This window comes from Diabrotica undecimpunctata, chromosome 4 (genome assembly GCF_040954645.1).
Source record: "Diabrotica undecimpunctata isolate CICGRU chromosome 4, icDiaUnde3, whole genome shotgun sequence".
In the NCBI taxonomy this organism is placed as follows: domain Eukaryota; kingdom Metazoa; phylum Arthropoda; class Insecta; order Coleoptera; family Chrysomelidae; genus Diabrotica; species Diabrotica undecimpunctata.
Genome location: NC_092806.1, coordinates 161,179,628 through 161,197,215, shown reverse-complemented (window position 1 = coordinate 161,197,215; position 17,588 = coordinate 161,179,628). Strand labels below are relative to the sequence as shown.

At 32.1% G+C, this 17,588-nt stretch overlaps 2 protein-coding genes across 7 annotated transcripts in view; one reads left to right on the top strand and one right to left on the bottom strand.

The window, feature by feature from the left end:
* Positions 1 to 17,588, top strand: part of sick (sickie) — a 677,587-nt gene that overhangs the window by 134,388 nt on the left and 525,611 nt on the right. The window lies entirely within an intron of this gene.
* LOC140440373 (uncharacterized) lies at positions 1,339 to 14,077 on the bottom strand. The gene is made up of 4 exons (XM_072530837.1): positions 13,974 to 14,077; positions 12,224 to 12,489; positions 5,837 to 6,157; positions 1,339 to 1,725 (listed from the first exon to the last, which is right to left on the bottom strand). Coding segments are annotated over exons 1-4 (942 nt in total). The 5' UTR covers positions 13,976 to 14,077; the 3' UTR covers positions 1,339 to 1,372.

Sequence of the window (17,588 nt, the reverse complement as noted above, 5' to 3'; positions counted from 1 at the left end):
CATTTTCTAAGAACCATAAAGCAAATGAGAAACCAAAAAAGAAAAATATTTTATCTTGATGAAACATGGATCAACGAGGGTCATACACCAAATAAATTTTGGCAGGATGAAACTGTTACAAGTCAAAGGCACGCTTTTGTAAATAACTTATCTACTGGTTTAAACCCACCATCAGGAAAGGGACGCAGGCTGATAATAGTACACATTGGCAGTTTAGACGGTTTTGTTGAAGGTGGTTTATTAACTTTTAAATCAACTCGTACCGGTGACTACCATGAAGACATGAACGCTGATGTCTTTCAAGAATGGTTCGAACAAATGATAGATCTTCTTCCTAAGAACTGTGTAATAGTAATGGATAATGCAAGTTATCACTCCAGACTTATAGAAGGACTGCCCACAACCAAGTGGTTAAAAAAAGACTTGCAGAATTGGCTGAGTTCAAAAAATATTACGTACCATCACGGATCTATAAGAAAGGAACTTTATTCGTTGTGTGCCCTTCATAAAGAAAAATTTAAAAAATACGAAATTGATGAAATTGCCAAAAATCGTGGAATGACAGTACTTAGATCCCCACCATATCATTGTGAATTAAACCCGATTGAACTGGTATGGGCACAGATAAAGAGTGAAGTTTCAAGAAAAAATACCACTTTTAAAATTCATGATGTTAAATAGTTGTTTTTGGAGGCCGTAAATAATGTAAAACCTGAAAACTGGGAAAAGGCAGTAAATCACACTATTAAAGAAGAGGAAAAAATGTGGAAGCTGGACAATATTACTGATAAAATGATCGAGCCAGTTATTATAAATCTTGGTTCTGAAAGTTCATCTTCTGAATCTGATTTGGATTTGTAACAAGTAGCTGTAAGTTTTATATTAATATTTTTATTCATTTATTTAACATACCTTAGACGGTTTTAAAAACTCTTTTTCTCTTCTGTAATTTTTAAAAATTAAAAAAAATGTGAATTTTTTAAAACCCTTTTTAATGTAGGCCAGTCAGTTCTAATATAGTGTGTGATAAAAGAGGTCACTTTTGTTTACATACACATAACACTTTATAACACTGAAATAATACATTTATTTTTTACAATTATTCAAAGTAATTTTTCAATTAATCTTGAGCACGCCCATGGAGTGGTCGGAGCTACCAGTTAAAATTATGCTAATTACTCTCTCGTTCATAAAAATAAACTATAGTTGTAAATAACCAAGGCAGCGCTTAGGTGTTTTTAAAAAATACATAGATATCAAATGTTCACAAATTATTGTGATGATAATAAATAATTAAGAGAAGGACTAGGTAAAAAGAATTATTAAGTCCAATTTATAATTTATATAGTAATTTATTATCTACGTTTATGTGTTAACAAGTTTTTCCATCGTCATCACTCATATAAGCTACACCCATGTATCTTCCAGTTTTTTCAATTTCATCAAATAAAGATTTCACTTCGGGACACGATACATCATTACGCTTGAAATTGAAGGTAAACAGCTTTGGGCAATTCTCTAACAATTTTTTTACATCCAGCCCTTTAAGAGTTCTAGCGGGAATGCCTAATGAATTAAGGCTTTTAAATTGTTTTGTTAAGTTCACATCGAAAGTCTGTAGATCTGTGGATTTAATGTCAAGCCGATCCAATTTTTGGAGATTGTCAAAAGTTCCGGGTTCGATCGTTTTTATTGAACTATCTTCCAATTCTAAGACTGTTATATCTATAAAGGAAAATAATTTATGCGAAAAATTTTGAGAGTCAATTTTTTCTTTTATAAAAGAGTTTTGATTTTGAGGGAATTTTGATAATATAGTAGTAAATGAGAAGATTACCATAAGTGTAAAACTGAGGCTGCTCTATACAAGACAAAGAACTTCGAATGAATTGATAGACTGCTGCATGCCAAGGAAGTCAGCAAATGTGATTCGTCAGTTCGAGACCAAGGTGTGACGAACTCGATGATAAAAGTCTCAGGATAAAGTAGTTTAATCTATGTCCTTTGCTTCTAAAATAAGATTCTTGCTGCGTGACTCATAGGTTATCTGCTGGTGCTTGGATGTCCTCTTCGATTGGGAATTTAAAGTTCAACCCAATAATAAAACCTGTTTATTTATTTAAAACCAAGTATTTCGATGACAAATTTTAAAACAATATGATTTCAGTGCAGTTTTCCAAATAGGGTAAAGATTACAGTGATTGGCCACTTAAGCATTGGAGTTTGATAAATGTGTAAGGCATTAATTTGTATTAAAAACCATATATTTAAATAATACACTAAATATTAGACTAAAGTATCCTCTTTATGACTCTGTATGTCATTTATTATTTAAAAATGTTTAATATTTATAAAAAAAAGTTTTATTCTTGGAAAAGCAGATTTTATAGTGATTGGCCTAATTTTGATAATGATTGGCATAGTAAGTAGATAGTAATTGGCCACCAGTAAGGGGCTAAGTTATCTTAGGTACATATTTTTCTTATTTATGTATCCTACCTGCGTTATTTTAATTTTGGTTAAAAAACTAAAAAACCATTAAAAATTATATATAATTTTAGTGATCAAAGACGAATTTGGTTTCAAAAATGTTTAATAAATGCCAGAAATTACAAACCAATTACAATGTTATCTTGTCGAAACAAACGTTACACAAAAAGTTCTCCATTTCGAAGGATTTCATCTTATTTTTGGAAATACATTTTATATGGTATGTTTTGGAACAATTTAAAAATTTTACTCCATATTGACTACGTGTTATATTATTAACACACGTATAGCACAGTCCAGTGTGTATAGTTTTGTTCTTAAATGGATTAGGAGCTGATGGTGTAATAATAACCATATTCGTGTTAATGATTCCATCTTGATTGTTGTCACTAAACAGCTTTCTTTTTGATTTTTCTGGCACAATAGTAAGACAACTTTGGATGTTTTCAAGGCTATCTTGGAAGTCCATTTTTGGCAAGGTTTTCGTTACGTTGGTGACGTTGGTAAAACAAGTTAACGTTAGTGTTGTTTGGTGATCGTTCTGTATAATTATGTTTAGGCTTTCTTTTTGTTCCTGCTTTTTTTTATTAATTTGTTTTCCTTTTAGTTCTTTTTTGTTCAACCTTTCAGTCTTACGTTTCTCCTTTTTCATCTCCAGTTCTTTTTTTTAAAGCCATTTTTTCTTTAATTGCCTTTTTCATAACGGAGGAAGTCAGAACAAATGGTAGTTTCTCCGTCTCTCTTTTTCTTTCCTTTCAGGAGTTTTCGGCCAAATAACATAATCGCTGATTGATGAAGACGACTTATTTAATAAGACGTGTTTAGAGGTGAGCGATGAAGTGTTAGGCATTTGGTTGTCGAAGCTAGTATTTTCTTCTATTAGAATAGGAATATTTTCAATGTCAAACATTTGCTCATTTACGATAATTTCCAAAGTATGCTTAATAAAACCCTCATTTTTTTCATCCTGTAAATTTCTGATTTCAAGAGTTAATTCTGGCTCACAGATTTCAGATTGGATCGTCCCATGAAATTAGTCCGTTCCTCCTTGCTGCTCTGTATCTTATACTTTATCCATATCTTCCAGTTGATCAGTATTCACGGGTGGACTTGTCTCCAAAAATTCTTTGTAAATATAATACAACGTCAAAAAATCGGAATTATATGCATCACTTTCAACAAAGTTTTTAAGCCTTTCCATTTTTTCCTCTCCAACAATTTTTTTAAATGTTTCGAATGTAATTTTACTGACTTCCGTGTCTCTATCTTGTTCTTTTGTCTTGCCAGTGCATTTGGAATAATCAATTGCGGATACATTCCAAGGGAAAAGCCCACAGGCACGAAAACCATTTCTAAAATTTTCTCGTTTTATATTATCAACCACTGTATTTAAACTGCAGCAAAATTGTCCTTTGTTACAACTTCAGTAGGGTGCTCTCTCCGAAACTTTAATACAGCACTTTTCCATCCTTCTTTTAAGGGCTTAAAAATGGACACATCTGCAGGTTGCACGATTCGAGTCGAGTTAGGGTACAGAGCAATTAGAATTATCTGTAGCTTTGTGCATAATTCGCTTATTTCATAGGTTAAATGTGTGCTGTGACCATCGACGAACAAGGCTATTGGAAATTTGATGTTATTTTTGCTTACGTAGGGATAAAGAATGTTTCCTATATATTCGTAGAACAGCTTAAGTATTTTTCATCTAACCGTTATCACCGTATCCAATTCCGCAGGTGTCAGGTACAGATTTAACAATTTCAGCTGGCAGTCTTTTGTAATCATAGATAATTAATTATAGGTGGGGTCACAACACCACAAGCTGAAAATGTAAACATCACTGTGATATTGTTTTTTAAATGATGTTGTATTTCATAAACGTTTTTCGCTCCTCTTAGTGCAAGCCAAAACAGGTTCAAACAACAAGCTCTTTGTTCTTTGGGCAAAGCCAAAAACAGGTTTCGTCTTCATTGTAGATTCTGCTGGGATATTCAAGAATCTCAAATAATTGTTTTTCCTTTAAATAGTCTTCTACACTAGTAAACCAGTTTCTTATGTCTGCTTCGGCTACAACTGAGCTAGCTGCTGTTATTCCTTCTGCGGTTCTTAGAATGCTAGTTATATTTGGGTGACGTTTTAGGAAAGAGTACCATCTTCTTCCTGGATGGTTATCTTTAAACGGATTTTCTCTAGGAGCTGCGTCAAGGAAATATTTCACAGAAGCTTGAATGTCTTCCATTCTACGAGGAAATCCTTTCTTGTATGAGGTCAAAATCCATCTTTCTAGAACTGCTTCTTCTTCTGAAGTTAATACTGGGTGAGGTCTAAGAGAAACTTTATTATTAAATCTGACACTTGACCGGAACTGAAGTGTTGCTCGAGGAATCTGATATAACTTGGAAGCTTCTCTTTGACTCATACCATTTTCAATAGACTCCAAAGCCGTAATTATATCTGCTTCTTTATATTTTTTTTTGGAAGAAATACCTTCATAGACCTTTGGCATGTTATAACTGAAAAAAAAAGGATTGCGATAGTGATTGGCCACATTGAATTATAGTAATTAGCCTACGGCCAACGACTGTTTACTCTTGGAATATTTAAAGGTGACAATAAGAATAATGTAATTTAGAGTGCCCGTTTTTATGGAAAACAAATTATATCTGAAAGTTTATTTTAGAAATTTATCACAGTAATTGGCCGGTCGGCCAATAACTGTTTATATATCTAAATTATTGATATAGTTATTGGCATAATAAATTCGCGCGTTTTTTGTTATCTAAAAATGTTTGGAGCCTAAAATTTGATCAGTTAGAACCTTAGTTTAATATATCATGCTAAATTATATCTATATCTACAACGATTAACTTTATAATGGATCAAAAACAAGTGTCCAATCCTTAAGAAATTCGTAAGATTTTACCTGTGAACAACTAAACTGGCGACAGCAAGAAGTAATCACAACCTTTAAGCACTTTATTGTTACTGTAGCCAGATGAAACTTTAGGTGAACATTAAGCGACGTTGTCAAAATTATTCTGTAGAATTGATTTATTTTAGTAACAGCAGAGATTCTTAATATTTATAAATTTATGTTAACATGGCCAATCACTATAGCATGGCCAACGACTGTATCATTTACCCTATTTGTGTGAAAAAAATTATACACACCAATAAACCCCTTATAGAAGAAAAAACCGGACTTAATTCGAAATAATAATAAATGCTGGAATGATAGATTTACCAAAACTTCTAACAAATTATAAAAAAATATTCAAAATAGTGTAAATATATGCCAAGATAAACTCAACACTTTAGATACTTAGTTAATAATATATCAAATTACCTGGATTGTTTTGGAAAGCATCACTAGGAACGTTTCCTATGCGACCTTCTACCACAGATAATCTTTCTAACTTCCGAAGATCCTGTAACAGCCTTTTGGTTAATTGTGTTTTCACTTTATAACATCTGAAGGTGTCCAGGTTGACCAACCCATCCAAATCGCCTTCTTTAATCTCACAATTATCTTTTATTAACGTAATACTTTCTAAATTTTTGACATTCTTAAATGCTCCATTTAGCGACGGAATTTTTGACCCTGTTATTCCTATGTATGTTAATTTTGGTATTTCCGGCAAGACAAATTTTTCCAGATCTGCTTTGTCTAAAATATAAAAACTTGATTATTCAGGTTTTATTTCAGTTGGTAATATTCAATCACATGACGCAATAAACAATTTGCAAAAAAAAACTGAATCAAACAGCTTATTTTTAAACCTTCAAAAAACTTATTTTGTAGTAGGGGAATGGGTGGGAATATTGACTAGCTTAAGACAAAACTGTTATAGACTGTTTGCCATAGCTTTTGCGAATTTGAAACTTATAATATGGACATTTGGTTCATTCAGTTAACCAATTACTGCTTCAAAATATTATAAAATAATTACAAATATTTTAAAAATACACAAATTCGGTTAATATCGATCAATCGGGTAATATCGACAATGGAGTTGGGTAATATTGATCAAGGATGAGAAATATAGATCACAAATGGACAAGTTCAATGGTAAAGTTTACTTAGGTTTAAGTATAAAATACATATTTCTTTAGTCACACTTAGAGTTTCAGCAACTATAAAGAGTAGCAGTATCCGCTTCCATGCAGTCTGCTGAACCCAGAGACCACAGGGACGACATCTTCACCATAATTAATTTGATCCAAACTCCAAACATACTGTACACAGTTCGGTTTCTGGTGTTCGGTGTGCTTTTACGCCATAAGTCTTCTTCTTGAGTAATTTTTCTGTTTTTATCTTAGTAGCTCCAATTGTTCGTTTAACTTTCTCAATCTCATTCTTCTTTTGCTTTTTTTTGTTCCTTATTTTCTAATTGTTCTTTTAATGGTGATGATTAGACTTCGGCAAATATGCAAATAAAAATGTAGAAAATATGCGCATAAATATGCATGTGTTTACCCGAAAATATGCAAATACTTTACAAAATATGCATACAAATAAATAAAAAAATCGTAAAATAGTAACAATTTTCTTTAAAAAAAAAAGTGTACATAACTAAATATTTCCTACTATTCATTAAGATTTACATTTATTTTAAGTAACTACATCATTTTTAAGTATGAATAAACTTATTTAGAATTATGGTAACAATAAATGACCAAGTGGTGTTCAAAATTTTCTAACAAAAACTTGTGGCTTCTGTCTGAGTACATATATTTATATATGGAAAAACTTCGTTCAACATCAACTGATGTAACGGGAGCATTTTTCAAACTAACCAAAACATTTGGTTCTAAATTAATTGTTTCCGAAATATTTCCAGCTAGAACACTGACTACTTCAGAAAGAATATGGTAACCTTTATTTTTTTCCATAGTAGCTTCAAATTTTTTAAAAATATCTTTTCCAATATTACCTCTAACGTTCCGACAACATGACGCAAATTCTTTTATTAATGCTGTACTTTCGAACAATGACAGTTTTGGTGATTCTAACTGAGTAATTGTTTTTTGAACAAAACTAAAATTTGATTTTATAAATGAAAGTTCTTGTTGAAGCAAGTTACTCTGAAAAGTTTGTTTAGAATCCAAAAGAGATTGGGAACTTTCATCTGTTAACGTATCAATTATGTTCTTTATTTTAACAAAATGATCTGTATAAAAATTAGCTGCTTCTAACCATGTTCCCCATCGCGTTAAAATAGGTTGTGGTGGAAGAGGAATGTTAGGTAGCATAGTATAAAGTTGAATTCTTATAGGAGATTTAAGAAATACTTTTTTGACACTGGATATCATGGTATTTACAAGAGGAAACTTTTTTCGTATTTCCTCTGCAACTCTGTTTAATCCATGCGCTACACAAGTAACATGTATTAAATCTGGGAAAAATATTTTTAAATTTTGTCCTGCTTTCACCATATAAGGAGCAGCATCCGATAAAATAAGCAGTAATTTATTAGAAGGAATAGTTGTCGGAAGAAAAAAAGTTGCTAATGTTTCTTGTATAAAACGCGAAATTGTTAAAGCATTTGTTTTCTCCAGTTGCTGGCATGAAATAAGATGAGATTTTGGTAAGGTATCTTCTTTAAGAACACCAATCAATAAATGAGCAATATACTTTCCTGAGGAATCAGTGGTTTCGTCTACAGATATGTAAAAATAATTATCTGCAATTTCTTCCTTAATATTAATTAACACCGACGAGTATAGCCCGTTCACATTATTTCTTATTAGAGACCGATCACTTGGAACATTAAGTTTGCAATATTTTTTTAGAAACGAACTAAAATTTACATTTGCTAATTTTGAAAGCGGTATGTTTGCAGACACTAATGCGCGACACAAGTCTTCATTAAAAGTTTCTTGCTCATCTAATTTTTTTGAAGTAGATTGGAAACATTTAGCCATTGAAGTTTGATGTTTTCCTCCTATTTTTCCTTTTTTTGCAATGTGTGAAGCAGTTCTCACATGTTGGTCTATCTAAAATCTCTTCTCACATGCTATCCATAAATAAAAATAAAAACCTTTATTTTAACCCAACCTTTAAAATATAAAAATATACAAGGTGTTTTTGGTTAATCAAATAACTGGTTTGGAAAAAAAAAACACTCGCTAAGTGTTTTAAATGCAGTATTAATCCACAAATTAGTTTTTGTTACTAACCATTAGTACATCATATAACTTATTTTAAAATTCAACAAAAGTTTTTTTTTTTGTTAATTCAATTACAATAAAAATAATTGTGTTTTAGAATAGCTGACTTCATAAAAAAAAGTAAAGGTGAAAAATTTTTCTAAATACACACCATTGTATTGTACCATGGACAATTTTTTCTCACTAAAGGAAGCTATTTTTCATTTAAAAACAACCTACGAGTACTAAATTTCAAGTAAATACGTTTATTGGTTTTAAAGTTATTGTTGTTATTAACTAAAAGAATTTAATTTTTTTTAATTTTAACACCCTGTATCTCGAAAAGTAAATAAGTTTGACCCCTCATTAACTATATCGTTTTGTTCAATTTTTCGAGAAGTATCAACAGTCAAACGTTGTAAGTGTCATTTGGAAACACCCTGTATGTATGAAATATTAGATATTTAATAGAAAATATTAGATACTTACAATTTTGCCACAGACTGAACAGTAGATTTTTCCCATATCCATAGACAGCTCTTTATAAGGTTTAATCCAAGTTGAAGCACTGGTTGTTTTAGGCATTATAAAATCACAATCTTCCTTTTTGTTACGCACAACGAGTGTTTACGCTTTGAATATCAAAACAAAAATGATTTACAAATCGTAAATGAAATTGTAAATGTTTTGTACCTGTAGAGATTACGTACTTAGATCATTTCTTGATTAAAATGACTACAAAATTTTATACAAGAATTGAAATAAATTGGTATGTTTAAAAATTTTCAAATACAGTATAAAAACCTGAACTTTTATGCACTTTATGCAAACTTTTATACAAATATGCCAAAATATGAAATATTTGCATAAAATATGCACAATATGCAAAATATGCAATATGCATATTTGCCGAAGTCTAGTGATGATATTAAAATGGTCGACTGTTGAGTTCGCCTGCTTCTAGTTTTTGTATAACTACTGACTGGTAGTGCCGGTAAAGGGCATGCTGCACAGATCCATATCTAAAACATCCTCTAATTCTAATTCAGATAAAGAATCTTCTGATGATGAGGCTGCTTCTCGTCTCAGTTTTTTATTTTGGACTCCACTGGGCCTGGTAGTTCATCTAGGGAAACTGCTGTTGGCGATGGTATTTGATTGTATCGGGCAGAGAAGACACATTATCTTGATATTGTTCAACTACTTGATATATTAATATATATATATTAATTCTTCTTTACAAAAAACATCGGGATTGAAGAGAAGGATCCCTGTGGTTCGAAAACTATTTACAGCCTTCTCAACAGACGCAGCCCTATTCAAGGCATTTTGAACAAGTTCCGCAACGTCTGTTGTATTGATTTTCTCATATTTTTTGCTTTATATAGGTACTGCTTTATATACGTCACATCCTTGGTAGTAAGCTGCCTTGAATGAAGAAAAAACGTGATATCTAGAGGCTGGAGACAGTGGGAGGTGTGCAGTAACAATAGATTTATTCCGGTGTCGCCACAAAAACTGTAGGAAGGCAGACTTGAATGCGTTTTGAGGTTATCTAGCAATAAAAGAACTGGATGGTCTTTAGGAGCATTAACATGCCGCTGAAAATGTTTCAGTAATTCCAAGAAAAGTTGTTCCGTTATCCACCCTGATTTGGAACATCTGTACATTGCCCCAATAGGACCGTTTTTGTCCAAACTTTCTTTCATCCGATTTCTTCTATAAATAAACATAGGTGGAATATATTGACCTGAGGCACTGAAAGCGCATACTAGCGTCGTGGTTTGTTCTCATTCACCACTGGTAATTGCACCAACTTGTTTCTAGCCGCAACAATTTTACAGAGAATATGAACATTTCTGATACCCGTCTTATCAACATTAAAAATTTGATGGCATTCAAATTTGTAACGATCACATAGAGTTGCCAAGTTTTTATAAAATATCTTTAGTTCTTCACGATTAAAACCAGTAATTATACCCAAACTTCTTGCTTCTGGTTTACGCAAACTGAGTTCTGGATGAGGGTGCATACCTGAATAAAACCAGTTTTTTTCACACATTTTCGTTGCCGTTTTAAATGGATATTTAATTTTGTTTTGCTCTGTATATTCAAAAACCATTTGACATATGGTAGAGGACGTAAGGCCTAAAACGCCTTCGACGGTTCTAAAATTCTAGATACCAATTCGGATTCCTCTTTTTTGGTAGACAGATTTTCGTCCTAGTGTAATTTTTTGGCCTCGAAACGACCTATTAATCGGTGTTGGAATGTTCCGTAAGGGATGTTGTATAACTTGGATTCTCCTTTTCAACTATATCGCTGAGGGCTCTTTCCATCGCCTCTTCGCTCCATGAGGATCGTGTTGTTTTTCTGTAATATGTTCGTGGCATCTGAAATAAATAACATCAACTATGGTCGATTTAATCCGAAAGCGTGTTTATTGTTGACATGAGTTTTTTTAGAAAACACTTAACCTGAAATTATATGATGTGATATCTGTATTCTAGAAATATGTTTTCATGCATTGTGAATATTAAAATACTGACTTCAGCTAATAAAGGAGCCCTTACCTTAAAATACGATTGTAGAATCTTATAAAAATCTTCCATAAAACACAAATTTACTAGACATTAAGTGCCTATGGCGTATGAAAAACGACTAAGTGGCCGGTGCATCACCTGTTGATAATGCGGTCCACATGTGCGCATTCGTTTTGCTCTGCGACGTCAATTAGATGAAATTTGAGAGTGATTGATATTACCCTGCGGTCGATATTCCCCCACTTTCCCCTACTTCATTCTTCACACAATAAGAAAATTTGACATAAATGTTTATTTATAACGAGGAATAAAGTAATTCCTTGAATTTGTTATACACATGTTTGCATATTCTTGCATTCATTATTGTTACCTTTTTGTCAGCAAAAGTTAGTCTTTAATGTAAATAATTTTTGATTTGTTCTATAAACACAACAAATGAAACAAAGGACAGGGTTACATTTTCTCCCCACTGCTGTTTAACATTTATGAAGAAAGAATTTTTTGAAAAAATTAAAATGTACAAATGGAAAAGGCCAAAAAGGAAAAAACACAGATATAATAACAAGATCGGAAATCCTTCTCAAAATACAAACATTTTGTTTGTATTTTGAGAACGATTTCAGAAGCGGAAATTGAAACGTCAATAAACGTACTTTAACCTTTAATTGTGGCTTATTTCCATTTAAATAGTAATTACTGAATGGCCAACTTGAGACAAACAGTTCTCTTCTCCTCAACCTATTTCATTAAAGACTATAAAGTGTATGCCAAAAATAGATCACTTAAGAAAGGCAATTAGCCGAAACAGCTGTAGTGTTAAGATTTTATAATAACTGTTGTGGACATAAAATGTAACAATAAAACAATTATTTAAAATTGGTAACTTTATCGTTTTCCTATTATTTTTTCTACATAAGTTTTTCTTACGGTGTATAAAAATAAATCGGCTCAAAGATTTTTATAGTTATAATGCTAAAAATAGAAACTGTTTGGTGTTTCGTGAAACTGAAACAAAAATGGCTTTTATGCTGTCTACTTACAGATATTTATAAATGTCAGCACCCCTCTTAGTTTAGGAAATGAGTTTTCGTCAATTTTTCCGGTACAATCCACCAGATGTATTTCGACCATCTTGGTCGATGGTACTGGTCCATCTAAGGGCAACTCCTTATCATCTAATTTTAAGTTACGGCAATAGATACTAGTGTCATTGAACTCAGCATGAGTAGTATCAACTCTACATTTATAGCCGTCATCAGCGAAAATTGTATGAACGTAGAATAGTCCAAAGATCAGTAGCTTCAGCCTGAAAACATATTGTGTGAGAATATATATGTACCGGGTGGTCCAATAAGCCGATCTCTCGGCTGTATATCAAAAACTATTCATGTTATAACTTTAGGAGAGAAAATTCCTTAGTCAAAGTGGCCAAGAGTAATCGCTGGAAATAACTTTCAAGTTTCTGGGTTAACCGCTAGGGGGCGTAACCTGTGAATAAAAATATGAAAACCAGTTTTTTGGGAAATATGCCCAATTATACCAAGTGTTAAATAAGTAAACTAGAAAGAAGCCTAAATTCCGCATAAAGTTGTTTAAGTACTTTTTTTAAATTTCTTCAAATAAAGGGTGGGGGAGAGTGGGAAAGTATTTGTGGATAAATTTGTGGATAAACGAAATGATAGAGGGTTTGGAAAGTCTAATGTCGCTTTATTTGTTAAGATGGTTTTAAATGTCGAGTAAAGTTTACAATACATATTAAAGTAGGTAACATCGATAATATACTACATATTGAGTTGTAAGTTATGAACTATTAACACTTGAATTTCTTATAAACTCTATGTCATCTGTTGTACTTTAGAGTACTGATAAGGCTTTAGAAATATAAAGCGAAACGTCTTCGATAAACTAATGAAGTAGTTGACTTCTTTTTTTTGCCAACCTGAATGACCGAGTAAACCTCTGAATTCACTATCTGAATACTTTTAACATATATATATATATATATATATATATATATATATATATATATATATTGTATTGTATAAACAACTAATTATTGATGTCCATTATCTTAAGCTTCTTTACATTTTACACCATTGACTGCCACATGTCTTTTTGAGATAACACATTTATATTGACTTGTCTATGGATGTTTGGTTTTTCATATTGTACTTTTTAGATGAACTGATGATGCTTTCTGATTAGAGAGCGAAACGTCTTCAATAATTAGATGAAGTAGCCAAATTCTTTGTTTTTTTTTGTTCAACTTTTGACCGAAAAACCCACCACTCTTCGAGTGATCCTTATTTATAATGGATTAACGGTCGTACATATATATATATATATATATATATATATATATATATATATATATATATATAACAAAAAAAAAGTTAATGCAAATTGATAGTAATATAAAGGTAAAAGATATAAAGGCATAGCTCGCAACAAAGAAAAAAAAATATAATAAAATATGTGTATAAGATGGAAGGCAACCGTATATACGTGTTTCTAACTATTGGTCGTCCTCAGTACGGTGCACCCAAGTTAGAAAAGAAGAATTGCTCCTATAGCGATCCTTTTCTCTTTGTTACAAAGAAGAAAGTTGTCAAGAACAACAAAAATTATTGATATAAATACTACACAAAAAAAATCCATGATAAAGAGTACAATAACACATTCAAAAATTTTCAGAATTTAAAGTAGAAGTTGTAAAAAAAAGAATAATCCCAAATCATTGCTGAAATATATTTATATTAGCAATAAAAGGAAAAATATTTCTATACTCACATTGTACTACAAGATTTTTACTAATTACGGAGAAAATTTAAACAAAACTTACATTACTTAAAACGAAATATGTTCATATTATATGCACATGTTGTTTATATAGTGCTAAAAATCAAATAATAATTCAAACATAAACATATCGTCGTAAATTCCAGTGGAGCACCCAGAATTTGTCTTAGAGGGGTGGGGTTTGAATTTTTTTATGCTACATCCATTTTGAGTCCCTAAAATTTGAGTTTTAGTTTAATTTAAAGTACTAAAGATAGCAGTGCCAAAGATTCAGGTATCTATTATCGTGCCTATCAACTAAAACCACCCTCTCTTACTTGTGCTCAGTTGACTGTCGCACGTACAGTACTCCGAAAGTGGGATGAATGCTGTAAGGCTGATGACATTTTTGGGACACTCCCTTCTCTTATCTAGATCTTATCTATTGTTCTGAAGCTATTTTCTTGTGGCATTTTAAAGTAATTACTATTTTAATGGGAATAAGCCACAATTGAAAGTTAAAATAAGTTTTTTGACGTTTGACATTAATCCAACTTGTAAATACAATACATTTTGGAGACGGCTGCCGCCGTATTCCCGTTCTCCTCCGCCAATCCTCCAAGTCCAAGGCATGCTTCTTCTCAAAACCTCTCGATTCCATCACTCTTCTAATTAGTGTTGGCTAGTGAGTCGAAGCAATGAGGTGAGTCACAGAACTGTTAAAACCATATCTAACCTACACCTAAAATAATAAATTAATGCTTAGCAAGCTCAAATCCCTAATTGTTCAACAATCTTCATAACAATACTTTAACATTCACATTGCTGTCACGTGCCTTACAGAAAATGAATCTGCACGAAATATTGTAACTTTGCATAGCGACCGACAATGAATTGTTATGATATGAAATATATGAAGTTACAGTATCGTGTCAATTGTTTCAATGTTTCGAATAATTGTTTCGAAACATCAAAGTGAGTTAATTCAAATGATTCGAAACATTCAAATGAGCCATTTCGCTCATCACTACTTCTAATTCCTTCATTCCATGAGCGTCGAGGTCTACCTCTTTTTCTTCTTCCAGGGGCCTTCCATTTGTGAAGCTTTTGGGGTTAAAGTTCGTCAGGAATTCTCAATAGGTGTCCAAACCATTTAAAACCTCTTCTTTCTAATCTGTCAGTGACCGTTTCTGTAGCATTCATGTTATTTCTTATAGATTCGTTGGTCTTCCTGCCTTGATGTTCTAGCACTTCTTCTCAAACAATCCATTTCAACTGCCAACAATCTTTTCTTCAGGTCTGCATTAATTGTCCATACTTCAGAGCCATAACAAAGAATTGATTTAACCATGGTTTGCCCTATTCTTTTTTTGTTCCTTTTGGAAATGTTGCGATCCCACCATAAGGAGTTCAGACATCCTACAATTTTACGTCCGTGATTAATTCGGTGTTTAATTTCGGTTTCTCCCAAGCCGTTATTAGCAATGAGTGCACCTAAATATTTAAATTTTTCCACTTGTTTGATTGTTACGTCCTCGTCTATCAACTTTCAAACCTTACATCTAAATTGACAACTAAATATTCTGTTTTCTTCATGCTGACTCCCATTTTAAATATTTTCTGTATAGACGCTTTATCATAAATTCTAGATCATAAGAATCTTGAGCTAGGACGACTTGGTCATCCGCAAAGTTCAGGAAGAATAGTACGTCATTTCCTATGGAGATTTCCTGGCAGTGAATTTTCCAATTTTGGAGGGCTGCCTCAATATATAAATTAAACATTAAGGATGACATACTGCATCCTTGTTTTAGTTCTTTAGTTACTTTTATTGGCTCTGATAGCCTATTTCCGATTTTTAGGTAAGTAGTGTTATCCCTGTATACTTCTGTGATTATTCCAAAAAGGTATGAACTAATGTCGAGTTGTTGTAAAGCTTGCCACAATTGAAGTCTTAGAACGGCACCATACGCTTTTTCTAGGTCGATGAAGGCTGGATGTACTTCGGTACCAACCGCTATTCTTTTTTCTATTAATTGTTTGAGTATAAACAAGTTATCAGTGCAAGATCAAAGATCAAAAATTCAAACGTCAATAAACGTATTTTAACCTTGAATTTCGGCTTATTCCCATTAAAATAGTAATTAGATCTTATCTCTGTCGTTGGCCCGGCTGGTGTTTCTCTTCTTCTTTTTTTTTAATGACTGCTCTGATAATTGGTAATTGTGAACACTATTCCATCACTCCGTACTTTCTGTCATCTTCACGATCATCTCTCTTACGGTCACAGGATTTATACCTATTTCTTTATACATTCTGTTTCTCTCCACTGTACATAATATATTAGATTCCAGCATTGTGTGAGTAACAATGTCGGAATATTTGCAGTATAGTCATTTATCTGTATCTGTCTTTCTGAGCCTATGAAGATACGCCCTAAAACAGACAATCTACCCAGTTCCCTAGGATCGGGATCAGCATCTTGTTCCACGGGGCAACATCTTCTTTGTTTTTCCACTCTTCTTGCCATCTTTCGATTGATCTTTCCCTTTCTTCTTTTTTTTATAGCTGTTTTCAAATGCTCTCTTCTCACATAGAGATCTCTCTTTTCTACTGCTAACACATACAGAGGAACACAACCCATGATAGCCAACAAGGCCGCCGCAGATACAGACCTGTAGGCGCATGCTACTCGCAACAGGGTCGTTCTGTCTACTTTTTCATAAGCCTAATATTAGTTATCTATATCTAAAAATAATGAAAAATATTATTAATTATTGTGTATTTATACAATAATTATTGTGTTCTACATATTCAAAGTGGTAATTTAATTATTCAATTAGCGTTTTGGATTGTTTGTATTGTGTGTGAAATACAAGTTACATTTTCCTACTATTCTTTATATATTTTTTACTTTATATGCCCTGGTGGGGGTGGGGGTTTAACCCCAAAACCCCCCCTGGGTGCGCCACAGGTAAATTCTTATTAAATTATTGAAAAAATTGTTTTAAAGATAAATCGAAAAGGTCAAATTGAAAACAAACACTGCAAATGTTTGTTTTGAAGAAAACTTAATACTGATAAATTACATAAATCAATAATATTTGTATATATTATATAACAAATATAACAGTATGCTAAAGAAAGGATTGATCTTTGTTCAAAAAAAATTAATCTTCTATTGGTGTGGCTAGGCAACGTTAGCTAAGGATAGCAAGTGTGTAAACTTCTTCAGGCAAAAAATACAATGACTATTTAAATCCTTTTTAATATGACTCTTACATGGTTCTTTCACCCTTTGTCTTTTTCACTTTGTCTCTTATATTGAAGCAATATGTATTCTTTTCTACCAACTCAATAAGAAAATATTAGTTTCTCAGAAAAAAAATTCTCTCTTATATCTCAGACATAAAATTTAATAATACTTTCCACATAAAATTGCACTCATAACCGTAGTTTTTAGCGGATGTTGAAAACTTTGAATGTTAGTAAAACGATTTTGTATTAAATAAACAATAAGATTTGTAGGTAGTCGAAAGGATAGTGCAAAAACCACGCTTTTAGCTTATTGTAAAAATTTATGATCAATAAAATAAGGTGGACTTAAAATAACCGTTGGGAAGTAAC